The 21,812-nt window shown below is 40.6% G+C and overlaps 1 protein-coding gene across 13 annotated transcripts in view; it reads right to left on the bottom strand.

Annotated features, from left to right (window-relative positions):
• MAP7 (microtubule associated protein 7) overlaps positions 1–21,812 on the bottom strand; it is a 140,404-nt gene that overhangs the window by 68,369 nt on the left and 50,223 nt on the right. Inside the window, exon 1 of one of the 13 annotated variants that reach the window (XM_072996304.2) lies at positions 12,568–12,984. The exons of the other annotated variants lie outside the window; for them this stretch is intronic. Coding sequence (XP_072852405.2) covers positions 12,568–12,583 — 16 coding nt within the window. The 5' untranslated portion in view covers positions 12,584–12,984. Of the gene's footprint in view, positions 1–12,567; positions 12,985–21,812 lie in introns of those variants that run through there. 13 annotated transcript variants of the gene reach the window in all.

Below are 21,812 nucleotides of genomic sequence, written 5' to 3'. Positions count from 1 at the left end.
TGTAGATGACAATCCTATAGAGTCGGTGTGGGCAGCTTATAGTCAGTGGCAAAGAACATTAAAGCTGTGGTCCAAAGCTTTGGAACCCATCCACTAGATCCTTGGACTACAATTCCCAGAATCCTTCACCACCAGCAGTGCTGGCCAGGGTTTCTGGGAGTTGCGGTCCAAGAACACTTGCCTTATCCTAGATTGGGGAACTAGCTATACAGAGAGATGTCAACCACCTTACAGCTTTCCTATTTTGGCAAACGCTGCTTCAAAGGGTTGGGGAAGTCTCTAGAGTTTCCTGTTCTCTCACAGAGCTCCCAGTGGGAGCTAAGTGAGAGAAAAGGGAGGAAAAACCGAATTCCCTTACATCTGTTTGGAACCCAGTGGATGTAGCCCAGGGCCCTACAAAATGGCCTCAGTCAGTATTAATTTAAATACTGTCATTTTAATGAGACAAGTTAGTGATTTAGCTACCTACCACTTTTTGGCTTCCAGAAGAAAGCAAGAGGATATTACTTTGCTGAAATATTATAGGATTTGTAGCCGATATACTGGTTAAGAACTAGAGTTAACTGTTAGCCAGGCATTGTCATAAAAGTTACAGTAGCCCAAATATTTATAAAAGGGAAGGAAGCCTATATATATGTTATTAATTATAAATAAAAACTTTCACATACATGTTAATGCAAAGGAACATACAAGAATTACCTAAGTGATTTTATAACTAATAGTTTGACTTATTATGTTAAGGCAACAAATAACTCCCCCCCCCCTCCGGCTATATGATTAAATACTGAAAGACCAGTATTTATATGGACCAAAAGAGCAATTCTCAGATATCTGAGAACACTGAATTATCTGGAAAGTGAGGAGAGATGCAAAATTATGTTTGAAACACAATGACACAAAATACATTTTAATTCAAATATATTTTAAACATATATGCACTTTTAGCATGTTTAAATGCAAAAAGATGGCCAATATATTCTATTTTTTACTTATAATGGCAAAAGTGTTTTTGTACCAAGATCATTTCAAATTTGAGACCATCATATAAATTTGTTGAATATGGCTATTGCTTTTTACTTTACCTTCTGCATACTGAGTCGTGCGTTAAAGGTAATTTTGTTTTGTGGATTGTGCTACCAGCAAGATTAGGACTGTCAATAATTGTGTATATGTGGTGCTCTATAAAACTGCTAAAGATCAGTGTAGCTGAAAAGTGTTCAGTACACTCTACAAAGCTTGCATTTTATTACTGCTAATTCATGAGGTTTTATAATGTGCTTTCTACCACTAATTTGGCCTTTGTTTTATTTCTGCCTTAAATTTGTCTGCAGTGACTGCTTTCTAATTTTATTCTGTTGCTTTTGTGGCGTTATTGTTCTGGTTAAGAAAACCTGAATAATGCCCCTGTAATTTCAGCAATATTTGCCAGTATAACTCTTGAGCTTCCCTTTCAACCCAAGGAACAGGATAGGTTCAAAGTCCACATTATTGTCTTTGTTTTGTTTTTGACAAAGCAGTCCATCAACTTGCTGTATTATAAACAATACCATGCCTTGAAATGTGGAGCACGCCTCAGAGACTTACTGTCTCCTAGCTGCTGATCCAGTTTGGACTTTTCCACTGTACTGTCTGTTCCTTTTATATCAGACATTTAAAAACCTTCTTGTTCTATTATTCTCCCCATGCCCTTCCCTCCTTGCTCGCTGTTTTCTTTGTGTCAGCTCAACAATGCAAAGTAAAAACTAAAGGCTGATTAATCACCCTCAATATTATTTCCCACACAGCATGAAGGTTGTTCAGGGTAAAACTCAGAGGGTCACAACTCAGCACTTACACAAACGCACACACTTATACATAGGGGCCATGCATATTTGAATAATCAGTTCCACAACCATGGATTCAGTATTAGAAAAGTTGGGGTCCACTGCTTGCAAAGTTAAGCTAGTTTGATTATTTTCTCTCCCCCGTGTTACTACCTCTTCTTCTTCTTCTTCTTCTTCTTCTTGAAATATTAAAATCCTGAACTACTTCAACACTGGCTTCTTCTCTGAAAAAACTTCTTAGGTGATTAAAAATCTTTTCTAGTCCTTTGTTGTTTAGTGGTTAAGTCATGTCCGACTCTTCGTGACCCCATGGACCAGAGCATGCCAAGCCCTCCTGTCTTTCACTGCCTCACAGAGTTGGGTCAAATTCATGTTGGTAGCTTTGGTGACACTATCCAGCCATCTCATCCTCTGTCATCCCCTTCTCCTCTTGCCTTCACACTTTCCCAACATCAGGGTCTTTTCTAGGGAGTCTTCTCTTCTCATGAGATGGCCAAAGTATTGGAAACTCAGCTACAGCATCTGTCCTTCCAGTGAGCAATCAGGGTTGATTTCTTTCAAAATGGATAGGTTTGTTCTATTTGCAGTCCAGAGGAATCTCAAGAGCCTCCTCCAGCACCACAATTCAAGAGCGTCAATTCTTCAGCGGTCAGCCTTCTTTATGGTCCAGCTCTTACTTCCATACATCGCTACAGGAAAAACCATAGCTTTGACTATGCAGATCTCTGTCGGTAAGGTGATGTCTCTGCTTTTTAAGATGCTGTCTAGGTTTGTCCTTGCTTTCTTCCCAAGAAGCAAGTGTCTTTTAATTTCATGGCTCCTGTCACCATCTGCAGTGATCATGGAGCCCAAGAAAGTAAAATCTGTCACTACCTCCACATCTTCCCCTTATATTTTCTATGAGGTGATGAGACCAGTGGCCATGATCTTCGTTTTTTTGATGTTGAGCTTCAGACCATTTTTTGTGCTTTCCTCTTTCACCCTCATTTAGAGGTTCTTTAATTCCTCCTCACTTTCTGAAAGCAGAGTGGTATCATATGCATATCGGAGCTTGTTGATATTTCTTCCAGCGATCTTAATTCAGGCTTGGGATTCATCCAGTCCTGCCTTTCACACAATGTATTCTGCATATAAGTTAAATAAGCAGGGAGAAAATATACAGCCTTGTCGTACTCCTTTCCCAATTTTGAACCAATCAGTTGTTCCATATCCAGTTCTAACTATTGCTACCTGTCCCACATATAGGTTTCTCAGGAGACAGATAAGGTGGTCAGGCACTCCCATTTCTTTAAGAACTTGCCATAGTTTGTTGTGGTCGACACAGTCAAAGGCTGTGTAGTCCTAAATCAATGTAATTTAAAGGGCTTTATTCTTTTGTTTGGAATAAAGTTTTTTTTTTAAGCTAGCCAACATGCTCCTGGATAATTTCATGCCATACTCTGCAAACATCCTGGGCAAAGCTGTATCTGTTGCACTTACACCTGTCATGTAGGTAGCCAGCCACCACAGGATTTTCTCCTTGAATATTTTGTACGAAAGTAGAAACAGTCTAATCACTTCCCAGTGTTGATGATTCAGCATGTAAGCAAATGATAGATGATTCAGCGTCTCTCCACATCAGAAGCAGGTTCTACAGGCTAAAGAGGCTTGGTGCCCTCCTCCCTGCATTGGGTCACTGCAAGAGGAGGCAGCAGACTGAAGATGCCTTAGGATAGTATCTATTTAAATTGAAAGAAATCCCCGAAGGATGTCTGTGACACACACAGGCTTAGTATTCCTTAGCTTATTTCTGAATTGTGCCTACACAGACTGGCACATTTGTGTTTGGCACCTAACTTTCCTTGAAAAGCTGTTTGGAAATAGCAATGTGAATTACACCGTCTGTTAAAGACGTCATGTACAGCTAGCTTCCACAGATGGAAAGAAGAATCAAAGCACAAGTCAACAGGAAGAAAGTTCCACAGATTAAGATTCACCACCAAGAAGAATCTAAGCAGAACTAATAATACAAGAGGAATCCAAAAAAAAAAAATAAATAAACAACAGTGGGCTTCTGGAAAAGTTTGCTTAGTAGTGTTCAGCCCACACGATAATCTTTACTTTGTAGAGTTATATTGCACTGTATGCTTTCCCTCAAAATTGGGTAAGATCAGTTTGTTAATTTTAAATAATTCACATGTTTCCTTATATTTCTTTTGTGTGTCTTCTTTAATCTTTGTCACCAGGGGAAAAAATCCTTTCCAGCTGCCTCTGCACAACACTATGAAGCTCTATAGGGATTTTTAGCAATGTATTTCATAAGTTATTGCAAGAACATGGGAAATAGAAACGTTCCCCTTTTATGTACAGAAGATACTTCATACATATGCAAAGGGGTGTCTCTATTGACCAGCCTATATAACATTATTATTGATAAACCCTCTAATTTTCTCTGGATAGCCTATAAGGATGGGAATCAAAATTGTGACTTGCTCTTAAGTAGCACCCATTTGTCGAAGTTTCATTGCCAAGTCCCTTTGGGCCTCCTCACCTGATGCTACCGATGCCTGTCACCACTAACTTCAGAAGCAGCAGGTCTGGCTTCCGTACCCTCTGCACATGTGCTGGCCTATCATCTGGGCAGTGCATGTGCAGCCCAAGTCTTTGGTACCGAGCCCTAAGCCTTGGGGCGGGGAGACAACTCAAGAATCAGACTCAAGGCTTAGGACTCTGGGTTAGGGCTTGGTACCAAAGACTTGGGCTGCACATGCACTGCCCAGATGATAGGCCAGCACATGTGCAGAGGGTACGGAAGCCAGACCTGCTGCTTCTGAAGATAGTGGTGACAGGCATCGGTAGCATCAGGTGAGGAGGCCCAAAGGGACTTGGCAATGAAACTTCGACAAATGGGTGCTACTTAAGTTGGACTTAAGAGCAAGTCACAATTTTGAGTCCCCATCTTTATAGGCTATCCAAAGAAAATTAGAGGGTTTATCAATAATAATGTTATATAGGCTGGTCAATAGAGACACCCCCTTGCATATGTATGACTTGGACAAAGGACTTGGGCCTGAAGACTCAATCTGTTGCCAGAGGACTGGCCAACATCTCTGGTATCTAATGTGGTAGAGTGAATACACTGATGGACTAGGACTCAGGAAACCTGGGTTAAAATCCCACTTGCCACGGAATCTCACGGGCAGTGGGATGGAACTGGTAAAATCAATCCTTAAACATTTCAGCTACCTTGAAAAGCCTATTAGGTTCCATGCAAGTCAGAGTGAATGGCACATAACACAAACGTATTAATTTTTATATGGTATGTATGTGGAGAACCCTTGGAATTGAGTTTGAAAAAATCAATAGATGCATTAAATTATTGTTAATTATCTGATAGCTAACCTCCATTTAGATAGCATAAAAGGAAGGCATTTAAGAGATAGGGGCTTCATATTCATAGATGAATATGGAGTCCATCAGTACAGGGGGCCGGTCCAATTACCACCCCCCACCAGAACCCGCTAGTCCACTTGCAGTGTGGTGCACGGCACACATGCCCAGCATCATCATCAGTGCACCAATTGTGGCAGTAAACCTGGATGCTGCAGCCCCGTCTCCCTACTTGCCCAGCCACTCCAGCAAGGGGGGGGGGAGAGGGGCAAGTTTCCCCACTTAGCCATGGAGGGGCTGGGTGAGCAAGGAGACTGGGCTGCGGCAGCTGGGCTACAGCCATGATTGGTGCGCTGATGATGATGCTGGCCATGCGTGTTGCACGCCGTGCTGTAAGTGGAGTGGTGAGCTTTGTATTCGTTTACAAATGTGAAGCCCCCATCTCTAAAAGGCACCACTGTATTCATGCTGACCTCAATGAATATGAAAAATGAAAATCTTTCTGGTTGTTGTGGGTTTTTAGGGCTCTTTGGCCTTGTTCTGAAGGTTGTTCTTCCTAACATTTCACCAGTCTCTGTGGCTGGCATCTTCAGAGGACAGGAGTCAGAACTCTGCTCAGAGTGCTGTCCTCTGAAGATGCCGGCCACAGAGACTGACGAAATGTTAGGAAGAACAACCTTCAGAACAAGGCCAAAGAGCCCTAAAAACCCACAACAACCATTAGATCCCAGCCGTGAAAGCCTTCGCGAAGACATCGAAAATCTTTCTCTTTGATTTTTCACGTATATGAACATAACCTTGCGATTTTGATAACAACAGATAAAGCAAGTTTAAATCATGCTGTTTGATTCTGCTTTAGTCACCTACTTCATATTTTTCAGGTGAAGTGAAACCAGGTAATAATGGTATAGCTTTTCTTTCAAAATTCCTGTTCCTACAGTCAGTCCCTTCTCACACTCCGGCCGTATGTTACAATCTTATAGACTCATGATGAATAACGCTGACCACACTCAACTTGCATGTGCCCATGAAGTGGGGGGGGGGGTATTTTTATTTTATGTGCAAGAAATATAATGCACTCTCATCACATTACTTTGTTGTCACCATGGGGCAACAGGCTTAGTTCCTAGTGTGCGATTTTAACCAATACCCACCATCTGGCCCAAGAGGCTTATATGGCTTCTGTGATTTATTTTAGATCTAGTTTATGTTAAAAATAGCTGTTAGGAAGTTTCAGGCATGTTTTCAAATATCACTGATTCACCTAACCTTGAAAATAAGACTAATGAATTCTGACTTTATACACTTTATTTGAAAATAAAGGTTATAGAAATTGACCATATCAATATAATGTCTACATGTTACATTTCAGTAATCGTACAAATGAAAAGACTTCTTCCACAATAGCTTTCTCCTACTTAGAAACTAACTGATGTCATTTAGTCTCCACTGAACAATACCACTGAAGTGACAGCTCAGTTGCCTACTACCAGATAGTTTTCAAGATCAGCATTGTTGATAAATACAAGAAGCTGCATTTTGGTTTTAATATGTTTAGTAGATATACCTCCTGTCATCAAGCAGCTGCACATCAGAGTGAGGCGGGTGTTTTTATTTAATTTTCAAAAGTAAGAGTTACTAGGCACCACAGATACTCCTTCAGAAATTCTGCATTTTTTTTTGTTGGAAAAGAACATGCTGTATAAGAATTATACTATATTCACTTGAGATGTTTTCTCCATATACCTCCCTGTTTTTTTGCTTATTTGGTTCTGATAATCTTTTCGTCAAGCTTGATGTCAATTTGTTATAGATAAAATTATCCTGTTCATAAGAAAACAGCTTATCAAGTTTTCCTCCCCTCAAGAAGCCACAGCCAATAAACAGAACTCCTTTTGGGCCTGTAAACAGTCTGGCAGGTCTTAGGAAAACGTCAGCTATAAATCACAAACCTTCAAAGCAGAGGACCTCCCAGAACATGAGACTCTCTGTATTCAAGAGATATTAGAAACAGTGTCCCCACTGATACCAGCTGCTCCATGTCCCAAGTCCTCCAATATTCATTCTTGTTTAAAATACACAACCACCAAAATCAAGATCAATAAGTGAATGCCTTCATTAAGCAAATTAAAACAACAACTCAGAAGAGATGATGCCATCTTCCCTCATACAGAACTAGACACTGACCTGGAAAACACAACAATACTGAAGAATACCAAGTCAGAGCATCGGTCCATCTAGTCCAGTATGGTCAACTGCTAGTAGCTATCCAAGATGGCAGGCAGGATTCTTTCTTATCACTACCTGGAAATGCCAGGCATTACCTGCTGGTGTCACATCCAAATACTAACCAGCACCAAGCTAAATCAGACAAGATCAGATGGAAGGTATGGTGGTGAGTGGGAGCCTAAATTGCTCATAGGGAAACTTCAGTCCAGTCTGCAAAGGAGCAGAGCAGAGATTGCTCAAGTAATCACAACATTTGCAGCTATGAGCAGAGATTACTCAAGTTGGAGTTCCTTATAAAGGATTTTTCATTCACAGAATCCTACTTTCCTGATAAGCTACAGGTACACCGAAACATCAAAGGCCATCAAAAGAATCTAAGATTTTAAGTTAGCGAACAACCCCATGAAAGAGCCATTCCTTATCACAAGGAGCAAGATGTAGCTTAAACATCAGGGCACAGACCTGCATAGAAAGGCTTAGTTCAGTCATTCGAACACACTGTTGTGTGTGTTCTGGAGCTATCCATGGTCCTGCAGATGTTATTTGCTGTCAAGTTGGAACCAACTTATAGCAACCCTACTAGAGCTTTTAAAGCAAATGACATGTTGAAGGAGTAGTTTTACCAGTACTTCCACACCTATATCCACAGTGGGGATTCAAACCCAGATCTACTAATCCATCATTCTATTTACTACACCACACTGGGTATCCTTGTCCTGCAGATAGTGGTGGATTCAAGGATGCTCTTTCAGCAATTGTAGGAGATCACAGATGGATTCCCAAGCTTTTCTGTGCTCTAAGGTTAATTTTGCTGGGCAACAAGAGAAGTAGTGGAGAAAACTATTTTTCCTACTCCAAAATAGAGAAATGAGGAAGGGAATTGAAGGAAAGAGCACATTGGTGCACTGATGGGCATCGGTAACTGCTTTAAGAGTGACAGGAGAGCAACAGAGATGGACACGTGAAGGTGATAAAAACTGCATTCCCTTCCTCAGGCTCAGGGAACTTAGGATCAAAGATCCAGGTTGAACTGAGGAAAACCTTAGAGGATTTATCTCTGAACAAACCTGGTCTTCAGTCCAGAACACCAAGAAATGGTAAATCCTCTCAAATGCAACCCTGAAATATTTGAGCCCTCTTTTCTCACCTATTAATAACTGAATCTATAGGCAGCTTGGGAAGTTGGCCGGTGTCTCCTTGAACAAGTATTTTATGAATAAGTATAGTTTTCTCATTCATATACTTAGCTATGAGTATAGTTAAGAAGAGAAAGAGAGGAGTCCTCTCCACGTGCTTTACTTCTTTTCTCAGACAGATTAATAATAGTACAACTGTTTGAACCCTTCCCAAATGGTGGTTCACCTTTAGATGGTCTTTTCAGTCCTCTCAGGTAGCTATTAATGGGAAGAAAGCCTGTGTAGGATGGGATTATTGCCCAAAATCCATCCTTCAGTGATAAAAGAGGAAAATTAAAGAGCATTAGACTGAGATAACCATTCATACTAACATGAATGGCCAACAGAAGCAATAGTTCTTGCTTGTGGGAAAATAACGAAGAATTTAAATCAGCCACTTTAATCATATATAGCTATATCACTGGTAAGCCAAATATCCCGACTCATGTGATGTTATTTAACTCCATAGCTGCACAGTAGTAAATTATACCCCTCTCCACTCCAGAACCCATAGTGGGTGATTCCAATGTCCCTCTGAGAAGCTGTTGATCCTGCTTCTGGTTCCTCAAAGCCCACACATCTAAGATGTGCTGAGGAAGGCCTATCAGTCTCTCCCTCCTCTCTGAAAGACAAGGCAGGCCCAAATGAATGAGGCAGGCAGAGATACCTCATGTCACTTCTCATTCCATTTCAGGTAAGATAAACAGGCAAAAAACCCCTAGAATTTGTAGTTTTGTGATTGCAGCTGAACCTCCTCTCTAAAGCCCACTTTCTGTGTGACCAGATGTTTCTTTCCTTCTTGTGTGTGTGTGTGTGTGTGTGTGTGTGTGTGTGTGTGTGTGTGTGTGTGTGTGTGTGAGAGAGAGAGAGAGAGAGAGAGAGAGAGAGAGAGAGAGAGTGAGTGTGTGTGTGTGTGTGTGTGAGAGAGAGAGAGAGAGAGACAGAGACAGAGACAGAGACAGAGAGATTGCAGCATGGAAGCATGTAACTTTTGTCTCAGCCATTCCAGCAGTCTGAATTGCCCTGGCACCAGTTTGCCTCATAATCTGCAGTTTAAGAGAACTAGATCTCAATCCTAAATTGATTTGGGAGCAGTCTAAAACTACAGCTACAGCCAGGAAATAAATGTCAAACACGTATTACTCCTCATAGTCATAGATATCTTGAGTTTTATTCTTCCAGGAGAAACAAGAACCCTAAAAGTGTGAAAACATGGTTTGCCTATCTTCAGTACATCCACTTCTTGCCTGGATAATTGTGACATCAAGGACCACACAAAACATCTAATATTTACTCATTTATATATATACAAGAATTGTTACCTTTCCCTTCAAGTACTTAAATCTCTTATAAATAATTTCTTCTTATCATCAAGACATACAATCATTGTTGAGTGAGATCTGTGTGCAGTGAACAGCAGTATAGGACAATATAGTTAGGTTTGGATTTCATGTAAATTCACCGAAATAGGAACAGCTTGACTTATAAGTAAAGAGAAATTCATGTTAAAAGTACAATACACAGCTGGGACACTGAACTCAAGTGTGCCAAAAATATGTACAGAATCAGTTTTACAGTAGTTTCAAATCAACAGGATATACAATCCAATCCAATGCAAATTTACTCAGGAGTAAGTTTCATCATGTTCAGTGGCTCTAGCTTCTGAGTAAACTCAGGGCTTAAGCACTGATTCACCACCTCTGTTACATTTATTGCAATGGAATTTAGGTTCAGCTAACCTCTGTTGTATTATGATTTGTGTTCATCCAAATCTATCTGACTGAGTTGACAAATTTTCTCTTCTTAAGGTTAAATATGCCCAGATCTTTTAGTCTTTCTTCATAGGGCTTAGTTTCCTGTCCTCTAACCATTCAATAAACAAGGGAGACTTCTGTAGCTGTTAGTTTGTATGTTTTTTTTTTCCTTTTTCCTTTGTTACCCAATACAGTACAGTGTGCCGAACGGGTATACAGATATCGCAGACTGAATGCCTGAAGGATATCTCTCAGAGGGCTTAAGGTGTCTACAACAAATTAAGTTACAAGAAATGAGGAAAGAGTCTAACTTGCTTGAGATCCATCATCAAAGTTATGTATTTAACAGCCTGTATCCCAGACCATAAATACAGATTGATAGCAATTGTTTTGTCTTTACTTTTGGGCCTACTAACAAGTTACACACTTCAGTAATTCAATAATTATTTTCAAAACAATGCTGATGAGATATATTTCATAACTGGAGGAGTTCCTTGTTCATTGACCAGCTATACATTTTAACTGTTCATTGACATTCATGATAATCTTTTTGTTCACAGTCCACATTCTTTTTTTCCTGTCCATGTTTGCAATTAATGCTCAGATTTTATTGACTGCAAACTATGATTGTTTGCAAAATCCATGTTCATATTTGGATATGCATTTATTTTTTTTAGAAAGAATTGTTTGAGAGCTGAGCGAGGGATTAAATCCAATGCTCTTTCACATCTGGACAACTGGATTAAGGTTGGAATGAAATGAAGTTGAAGTCGGCCTACTTCAGACTAAACATTTGTTCCCTTAAAAAGCCACGCCCACCCATTTCCACAACATGCAATCTGTTACTATTTGCAGGCTTTAAGCTTGTGGCTGGAGTGCAAGAGGGAGTAACTAACTGTGGAGAAGAGCTTAGCATTTTTTAAAAACATACCCCAGAGATATATGGTCTGCTTTTTTTTTTGTCAAGTCATTTATTTTACTATATATGATTTCAAACACAAAACAGTGTTATTCAACCTTAATGGCATATACCTATATAGAAATATATATTATGTTTTGAAGATCCTCATGGGGAAAAAAATCTTTAAACAAAAACAAGGGTAGAGAATGATCAGATCTATCACTCCCCTGCTTTGAAGGGAAGTTTTCCTTCAGTGCAATTTAATATTTCTGCTGTCAGAACTGGGGATTGTGGTCAATTAGCCGCTTGCTTTGCAGCCCCTAATGCCTTCTCTGGAATCTGCCTCAGAGAATATTTGAGGACCCAGCAAAACAGTGAAAATTTTGTCTCTGAAGGGCAGCAAGGTGAATGTAATATAGTGAAAAAAAATCTCCCTTCTCTTTGATTGTCAGTGGGAGCACACTAGACAGAGGAACATTTTGAGGTGCACCGGCCAGCAGAACAAAATGCAGGATATAGTCCATGATTCCAAGGTTACCATTTTCTTCTAACACCTTTATCTTGTTTCAACCACAAAGCACCACAAACTTTGTCATGCCTTCTACTGCCAGTAACAGAACTGGACTTTACTCAGATGAGACTCTATTCTGATACAGCTGAATTTCTGGATGGCAGACACTAAATATTAGCTAGGAATAGATTCTTACAAAAAGGTTTTGTAAAATGAACCTTCTGCTGAATGAACAATATAGAACAAGAGCTGGATGTGACAGCATTTTGACTCAGATGCTGTAGCAGATCTAAGTCCAAAGCACCTTAAAAGATAGTAGCAACAAATTGATTCCAGAACACTGGCTGTATTTTATAGCAAGATAGCTACTTCTCTCAGTTTTCATCAATTTTTGAAAACTGTGCAAGTAATTTACATCTAATATTCACAGCATGAGAGAGTGTACTCATTGCTACATATCCCAGACAGGCCCTCAAGCCAGGAAACAAATCTACAGGTATGATAGAGGAGGGGAAATGTATGCAGTACTGTACAAATTACTGCAAAGTTTCTGTATCTAAAATAAGCTTGAAATTCCAGGGTCACATAGAAAGGTACACAGCACTGTTATAACACTTATACTGATATAATATAAAAATTATAATATTCCAGCCCACTGGCTTCTCAAACTGCAATTAAAAACAACAATTACAAATAAAAACAGTCATTTCCCTGCTGTACAGGTAACTTCTTCATTGGCTGGAGCGGAATCAGCATCCAGACCTTGAAGAACTATTTCTTAATTTAAAAAAAATAAGGTCCTTACCTATGTCCTCCTCCATTACTGTAGGTACTTTAGTCACAGATGCTGTTCTAGGAATCTACTGTGGCTCCATGGGATGACCCATATTAGAACAGTATGACTTTGCCATTACTTAAATCCACACACAGAGGAAACCTGGCTGACACCACAACTATCCAAGGAAGCCAGAAAGGAAGGCTTGCTGCAGATGCTTTGGCTATGCTGTTTCAAAACAGTCAGGATAGGTAGGAGTGGAACATCTCCAGGGTATTCCAGACATCGTTTTTCAAGTCGAGGTTGACCTTCCCTTAAAGCTCTGCCTTGTTCAGCATCTGATCAAAATGGATCTTGTCTGTCACATCCATGAGATTATTTGAGGGGGCCGAGAAGGGAGGAAATCTGCAGAGCCTTTCCCACTGCAGTATGTCAGTCATATGAGCAGCTTAACTGAAGGTAAGCCTGAAGCAACTGGTTACTGGCGGTGGCAGCTGTCTACCGAACTGCCTCACTTGGTATCACAATTTACAGCATGACATATGTTCCAGCTCCTCCTGTTTAACCAAGGTACAGGTGGGTGGGAGGAAATGCTTTTTCCCCCCCTGGAAACTTGCCTCAGAGAAACCAGTATCCTTGCCTTCTGAGGGTCTGCCTTGTTAAAATTACACTGCCATTCTTTGGGGTCAAATTAATTTTGTATTATTATTTGTAATGATGACTTGATGTGTTGTGAATGGCCACACTAAAGGAGCAGTACAGAAGTTGATATATCAAATAAATAAATTACATGTGACATTAACCATGTTATTCTTAAATCATGCAAACTGATTTATGTTTTCTAGTAGCAGTACTAGGGTGGGTGGGTGGAGAGGATATTTAGCTCTTTCCTCCCCTGGTGTGGTCCACAATGCATTAACATATTGTCTCATCTCAGAAGCTAAGCAGGCTCAGGCTCAGTTAGTAACTGGGTAGGAAACATCAAGATCTTTCCTAACCCAAGGATTTGGGGGGAGGATATTATTTCTCATGCACTTTTATATGAACATGTATACTGTATGTGAGGTTTGTCATGCCATCCAATGCACACCCATTTTACTAACTGGGACACTTTAATACTATGGTGTTTTTTCTAGTATATTTTTAACCTCAATAAAGCCTTTAAGATGAGAGGGAAGTACAAATTCAAGCAGTCCCTACAAGGAGAGTTTGATAGTAATCCTTGATACAAAGTTTTCATTTGTGGTGGAAGAAACAGATGTTGGTGAGAAGCAGGCGATATAGAATGGAACATCTTAATATTTCCTTCCACCACCATCCTGTATCAGACACACAGAAGAATCGCACTGCAATTCTGGTGTTCACAGATTTCTTGTACAACCCCTCCATCGCCAGATGCAATCACCTGTAAGGCGCCCCTCCCCTTACTACTATTATGCTTGAAAACAGCCAGAGCACTGCAGACATGTCTGAAGATCTCATGTGGTTGTGGTGCTAATGCTTCACCCCTGCTGTCCTTGCAGGTGTCTAAAAGAAATACAGATTCAGGTTGTACTCGCCCAAAGCACTTTTTTAAATGAACTATCATCAACATTCTTAAATAACTTCTGCTCATGAGCAGTTCTCCATCTTCAAGACACACGTCTCCGCCTTTCTATCAAAGAGGGAAACAGCTTAGCTAAAAGCAATATGTTATGCATTAAGATGTACTGTAATTGATCTTAAGCACATGGGTATAATTCACCAGCTTAAAGGACTATATGCACAATTGGCTTTGTCCATATATGGGGGTACAAGTATCCATGTCTGAAGATTCCCCACACTTAAAGCAGCTGCCGGTGAAGGAACATATGGCCATGGGATAGAACACTGTCATGTGAACTGCTGCACAAAGTGGAAAGAGAGGCACAGGGTGTCACGTTTAGGGATCCAAGTCTGCAGGTCTGAAGTGGAAGGCGGTATAATTTCAAATATATGGCTAGGCAAACCCCATGGAAGTGTGACATAGCTTCTCCAGGATTATTTGGCTAAGATCCAATAGGGTACTTTAGTATTCTTGGGGCTTTCCTCCCCTCTTCCTCCTGCCACAGCCCTCGGTGAGGCCCACAAAACTTGTTCCAGAAAATTTCCCAGCTTGATGAAGTAGGCTTCTGAGGCAAATGTTGGGCTTTAGGAGTGGGGATGCAGATTCTAAAGACTTGTCCAGGAATAACTATAATTGTATTCATTATATATATATTTTTAAAAAATATATATCTCCCGAGCACTGACCTTGATACGTTGCTACCAAATACAGATAGGAACATGAGGCTAGATTCAACTAATTAAAAGAGAAATACTGTATGCACACACAGCTACATTGGCTATAGAGTTGTGTGGATTCTATGTCAAAATAAATCCTTCACCTATAAAATCAGAATTCTTCTTCCTGCCATGAATCAATCAATCATGTTTCCCTATATTTAATTGTCTTCCATGACTTATGCAGGTAGTGCTAGACACAGGAGGGGAAAATGAACAATTAAGTCCTCCCACAACCAGTCAGAAAGTCTCCTTAATTCCAGTTCATGCCTTCTTGAATTTAACAGGTACTGTCCAAATATTTCCCATTCCAACCTTTGGTTGAAGCTTGCTTTTTACATTGAAAGATGATTTCCAGAAAAATAATTTTACAACAAGAGATTACTTGAGGCAACTTTACTCCCCAAGGAAGTGATGGCCTTTCAGCTAATTTTCAAACAAGTGGGGTCACATACATTCTTCAGGAGGTCACAGTTATCTCACTGGCACCTTTTAACACATTAAACCTAGCCACCATTCCTTAGTGCCACAAGGAAAGGTATTATTTTAAAAGGACAGCCCCTCTGAAACCTCAGCTAAATATTCTGAGATTGCCCTTTCTATTCTGCCCCAGCAAAACCTCCTTGCCCCAATTTAATATCTTTTATTGTTCAGGGGTCCAGAGAAAGGATTTTTCTATTTCAGTTAACCACTTCATCTCTTTTGGTAACACATAGTTGTGTGTGATGTGGGTCTACTGTTGTTTGTTTGTAGTCTGTTTAACTTCTTCTTAGTTACACATAAAATAAGTAATAAGGAGAATTTCAAAATCAAAAAGGATTTTATTTGGGGGAACTACATGTAACTGTAGGGACGTGATGGCGCTGTGGGCTAAACCGCAGAAGCCTGTGCTGCAGGGTCAGAAGACCAAGCAGTCATAAGATCGAATCCACGCAACGGTGTGAGCTCCCGTCGCTTGTCCCAGCTCCCGCCAACCTAGCGGTTCGAAAGCATGCAAATGCAAGTAGATAAATAGGGACCACCTTGGTGGGAAGGTAACAGCGTTCCGTGTCTAAGTCGCACTGGCCATGTGACCACGGAAGATTGTCTTCGGACAAAATGCTGGCTCTATGGCTTGGAAACGGGGATGAGCACCGCCCCCTAGAGTTGAACACAACTGGACAAAAAATGTCAAGGGGAACCTTTACCTTTACCTTTTACAGGTAACTGTAGTTACCACAGGCTCTCCAACTTTCCAAGACACACATTCAGAAGTCTCAAGACAGGGGTTTTTTTCCTAACAAACTCTAGCTCAAATTACTTTTTCTGATTGAATCGAAAAACAGAATTCTTTCTCTCTTTAACTCTCTCAACTTTAAAAACTGACTCACAGATTGGACTCTTCCCATGTAAATTCCAAACACACCCATTCATTCAATCATTCAATTGCTAATCACAGTAGCACTCCACCCCTGCCTATACATTACACAGGCATATGATACTCCCATACAAACCTGTTACAGTGGTGCCTCGCTAGATAGTTACCCCGCATGACAGTTTTTTCGCTAGACATTGACTTTTTGCAATCGCTATAGCGGTTCGCAAAACAGTGATTCCTATGGGGGAATTTCCCTGGACAGTGTTTGGTCCCTGCTTCGCAAACCAATTTTCGGTAGACAACGATTTTGACAGCTCCCTCCTCACTTGCAAAAGGGGTGTTTTCGGGACCTAAGCTTCGCAAGACACTATTTAAACAGCTGATCAGCGGTTTCCTATGGCTGATCTTCACTAGACAACGGCGATTCTTCCCCATTAAAACACATTAAACAGGTTTCAATGCATTCCAATGGGGAAATGCTTTTCGCTAGACAATGATTTCACTAAACAGCAATTTCAGTGGAACAGATTATCATTGTCTAGCGAGGCACCACTGAACAGTTAATTGTAAATACATACATACATGGAGATGTCAAAAGGAAAAGTTGCCTCGCTACTTGCATAGTGTAACTCATAAAATACATGTTGAGTTTAATGTAGCTCTTGTTTAGGCACTGAAGAAGAGAATATGATTCCATATGATACATTCATTTCTCTTTAAAAGAAAAAAAGTGTAGACTTTAAGGCACAGTTGTTATGAACAGTGATTAAATACAACACATATCACCTGTTATTACTGGCCTGTTCTTGTTGCTGGGGGTAACAGTGAACAACTGGCCCAGTCGGGGATCACAGTCCAGGTCAACTGGCTGACGCAAGGAGCATCTCCCTGGATTAACAGGAGATTGACCTGGATTGTCAGGGGTGCCCTCACCTACATTCAAGAGCACAAAGGACAGACAGGAGTTTTTTCTCTTCAGACAGGCCTTACAGAAAGTAACAGTCACTTCCTTCTTTATGTTACTGCCTCTCTTGTGCCTTTGATGGCTTTCTCCAGCAGTAAACTGCAAACCAAAACAGCATGGGCAGTCATTATGGGAAACATGCAATGTGACTACAGCCTGAACTCAAAAAGGTCAAGGAAGGGCCCAAAGAAATACAGTGGGGTCTTGACTTAAGAACGACTTGAGTTAAGAACATTTTGACTTAAGAACCGCTCTCATAGGAAAATATTGACTTGACTTAAGTACTTAGATTTGAGTTAAGAACTGAAAAAACCCACGTGGGAGGCAGGGAAAGTGCAAAATTTGAACTTTCGGTTAACTGTTGGCCAGTGAAAAGGGTGCCTGTCTGCTTCCTCACGCCTCCCAGCGTTTAGAGAGTGGATTGGGAGTCTTCAGACTGCCTGGTACTGCCTGGGCTGTATTTTCCCTGCCTTCCTTGAACCTTTCTTGACCTAAGAAAAAAAGAAACAAAATATCCCCCTCTAGTGGTCGAAGGCGGAATAGCAGCTTCCCATTAGTTTCTATGGACGGAAAAGAGCAGATACGGATCAAATGGTTTTCAATGCATTCCTATGGGAAATGCAGATTTGACTTGAGAACTTTTTGACTTGAGAACCGCCTTCCAATACGGATTAAGTTCTCAAGTCAAGACCCCACTGTACTTCAGAACTGAAACTGTCAATGAATTGGCTGTGGCGTTGTCTCAATCCTCAGGAGTCCTGTAGGTAGGTGGATGGTGGATAATGGCAGTGATGCCAATAGTTTCACTTCTCACTGGAGAAGCAGCCTATCACATAAAGGCAATATTCCATTCTGCTGAATTAACAGCTTCTTCCAAGATAAGGGAATGCATTTCTATCATGCCTTCTATCACAGAAACACACAGGATGAAAAGATTGCTATACATAACCCATCACTAAGGCAGGAAAATTCTTAAGTGCTCATTGTTTGAATCATGACTATCATGGCATGTTTTCTTTCATAGTTTGCAAATTTGTTTTGCTCTGCGATTCGAATTTGGGCTATAAGCATATTTTTCCTTTGTAAGTCTGATTCTTCAGACACCAAAGGCTGCCTCAGTCAGTTCTAATCAACACTAATGTGATTTCAGGTCTAATGACAAGCTGTCTCTAACATATAATTTGTTCCTGAGTAAAGAAGATGGATTAAAGACCATGGGAGTGAATGAGCACTATGCTTTTGCAAAGAATTGCCTGTAAAAATCTGGAACTCATCTTAGTAGCCACCTACACATCACAAGGGACATGATGGCGCTGCGGGTTAAACTGATGGTCAGAAGACCAGCAGTCATAAGATGAAATCCATGTGACAGAATGAGCTCCCGTCGCTTGTCCCACCTCCTGCCAACCTAGCAGTTCAAAAGCATGCGAATGCAAGTAGATAAATAGGTAACACCTCGGTGGGAAGGTAACGGCATTCTAGTCACACTGGTCATGTGACCATGGAAACTGTCTTCGGACAAATGCTGGCTCTATGGCTTAGAAATGGGGATGAGCACCGTGCCCTAGAGTTGGACATGACTGGATTAAATGTAAATGGAAAACTTTACCTTACACATCAAGAAAACAGATGCATTTCATCAGACAAACAAAATGGACTAGAACAGCTCAGTTGTGTGGATTTGATCTGTTATCCATTCTAAATGTTTTCTTTAAACTGGCACTGGACTCAAAAGCCTGTCAGAACAGAAGTAACCTTTAAATAGAGGATTACTTCATGACAGCCTTTCAGATGGAAGACTGTGCCCTCTAATGAACAACATGTGGCCACCACAGAAAGTGGGTTTAATTGCAAAACATATGGAAGTGAGGACTTCAGCTTAAATACAACATGTTTTGTGGAACTGTGTGTGTGTGTGTTTAGTCGTTTAGTCGTGTCCGACTCTTCGTGACCCCATGGACCAGAGCACGCCAGGCCCTCCTGTCTTCTGCTGCCTCCCGGAGTTGTGTCAATTTCATGTTGGTTGCTTCGCAGACACTGTCCAGCCATCTCATCCTCGGTCGTCCCCTTCTCCTCTTGCCATCACACCTTCCTAACATCAAGGTTTTTTCCAAGGACTCTTTTCTTCTCATGAGATGGCCAAAGTACTGGAGCCTCAGCTTCAGGATCTGTCCTTCAAGTGAGCATTCAGGGTTGATTTCCTTTAGAACTGATAGGTTTGTTCTCCTTGCAGTCCAGGGGATTCTCAAGAGCCTCCTCCAGCACCACAATTCAAAGGCATCAATTCTTCGGCGGTCTGCTTTCTTTATGGTCCAGCTCTCACTTCCATACATCACGACAGGAAAAACCATAGCTTTGACTATTCGGACTTTTGTCGGCAAGGTGATGTCTCTGCTTTTCAAGATGCTGTCAAGATTTGTCATCGCTTTCCTCCCAAGAAGAAGGCGCCTTTTAATTTCAGGGCTGCTGAAATTGTGTAGTAGGATTTTATGAAACTTTATTTTCAATACTCTCCTTGCAGTATATTATCACCATGTGCCCTGCTCATAATTTCCTTACTTACAACAAAACCCTTTTGGATTATGATACACTTATATTTTTGGTTGAACAAAACATGGCTGTTGTTTTAAATTAAAATTATGGGTAAATTGCAAGTAGATCCTAGCTTGAACGGATAACTTCACATCAATACTTGCTTCATTATGTGCAGAATAAACTTCTTGACATTCCATTACAACAGATGATAACTGAAAATTTTTATATATTTTCCTAGCAGGTTAATAAGAAAAAGAACCTTGTCAGGTTCAGTTGTTTCATTCAAATCAGAAGGTACTAACATGAAGCAGATATGCTATCGGTCTGTAGAAGCAGGAAAGCAGGACACAATCCTTCTTAGAATACAGCTGAAGGTGATTCTCACCCAAACATGCAGGAACCCCGATATAACCATTAGACATATTTCACTGTAGAATCTTTGAAGAATGTGATTATCTTATACACTGCATTTGCAGTCCACCCCTATGTGTACAGTACTCAAAAGTAAATCATGTAGGAGTCAATGGCACACACAAAACACTTCAAAATCCTCATCTCCTTTATCCTTTTAACAAGGATGGTCCTCATGTTCCCATTTACAACATGGAAAAATGGGGCTGCAAGGTAACAAGACTCTAAAGGCCAATGGGTGGATCCAGGGCTAATGTGAAATGCAGATCTGGGGTCAGTGGCTGAAACTGGCTCACAAAGCTTACATGAAGATATCCACACAACTTCCTACTATGCATGGTCCTTGTATTTTGTACAATTTAATAACACCCATGTGTGTATAATTGCTTTAGTCAAATATGTAACAGCTTCAGAACATTACAGTCACATGAATTTTTGCCAGGCAGTCAACTCACTGAAATATTTGTTCATGACTAACTCAAAAAGTAGGCAAGATATAAATCTTGAAAATTCATTTTTCCTGCCAGTTCTCTGACATTGCCTCTCACTTATGCACACATATATAAAAAGGGTGGATTTGACAGCCAAACAGAAATCTCTTGAAGAGAGACACAATAGCATTATGCCTGAATTCACCAGCGTTCGCTGGGACTAAAAAATAAATAGCAATCCTACTTAAACCAGGCATGCATTGCCCCTTGGAAAATGCATCCTTAGCGTAACTGATATTTCACTATGTATGACAGCAAAGTTGCCATAAAAGACCATAATTAAGAATTCAGATAAATAGATGGTTAGAGAATCCAAAGTCTTTCAAGGCCATGATCCAATTGGAAATGCAAGCTCTTGTTATTAAATTAGATGTCTATCTATACTTTAGCATCAAATTCTGCAACTGAATGGAACTTTCATTTCTGCCTGAAAGAGAGGCTATAACGGAAAGGAAATCTGTGGTCCTACCCTTGAAGATACAGACTAGCAGCTGTGGTTTTCCAGATGTTGGACTACATCTCCCATCAGCCCTAGCCAGTAGAGCCAATGATAACAAATGCTGGGAGATGCAATCCAACAAGTCTATAAGGCCATACATTTCCAAACCCTGCTTAAGTACTTTTCAGAAAGTCCTACTTGAGATATTAAACAAAAGCCACAAAACAGGATCTTCTTAGCCATGGCACCGGCAGTGTGTAATTTTCTCCCCAGATTGGGAACAATAGCTGTCAAAAGCACATTACTATCAGAACGTCCTGTATAACAGGGAAGAATATTCCACTCTTTAGGCACCACTAGACTACAATTCACTTTTACAGGGTTTTTTTTTAAATTTTTCACTTTTATTAAAAGTGAACGAAGAAAGCACTAAGGACACCAAGGACAGCATTTAAGGCAAAAATCATGACTACAGAAGAAGTATACAACTTCAATGCTGACAATGTTGCTGTTGTTGTTTGGTCATTAAGTCGTGTCTGACTCTTCGTGACCCCATGGATCAGAGCACACCAGGCCCACCTGTCTTCCATTGCCTCCTGGAGTTGGGTCAGATTCATGTTGGCAGATTCGGTGACACTGTCCAACCATCTTGTCCTCTGTCGTCCCCTTCTCCTCTTGCCTTCACAGTTTCCCAACATCAGGGTCTTTTCCAAGGAGTCTTCTCTTCTCATTAGATGGCCAAAGTAGTGGAACCTCAGCTTCAGGATCTGTCCTTCC

Source organism: Pogona vitticeps, chromosome 1, assembly GCF_051106095.1.
Source record: "Pogona vitticeps strain Pit_001003342236 chromosome 1, PviZW2.1, whole genome shotgun sequence".
Taxonomy (NCBI): Eukaryota; Metazoa; Chordata; class Lepidosauria; order Squamata; family Agamidae; genus Pogona; species Pogona vitticeps.
The sequence above is the reverse complement of the archived record's forward strand: the minus strand, read 5'-3'. Positions and strand labels throughout refer to the sequence as shown.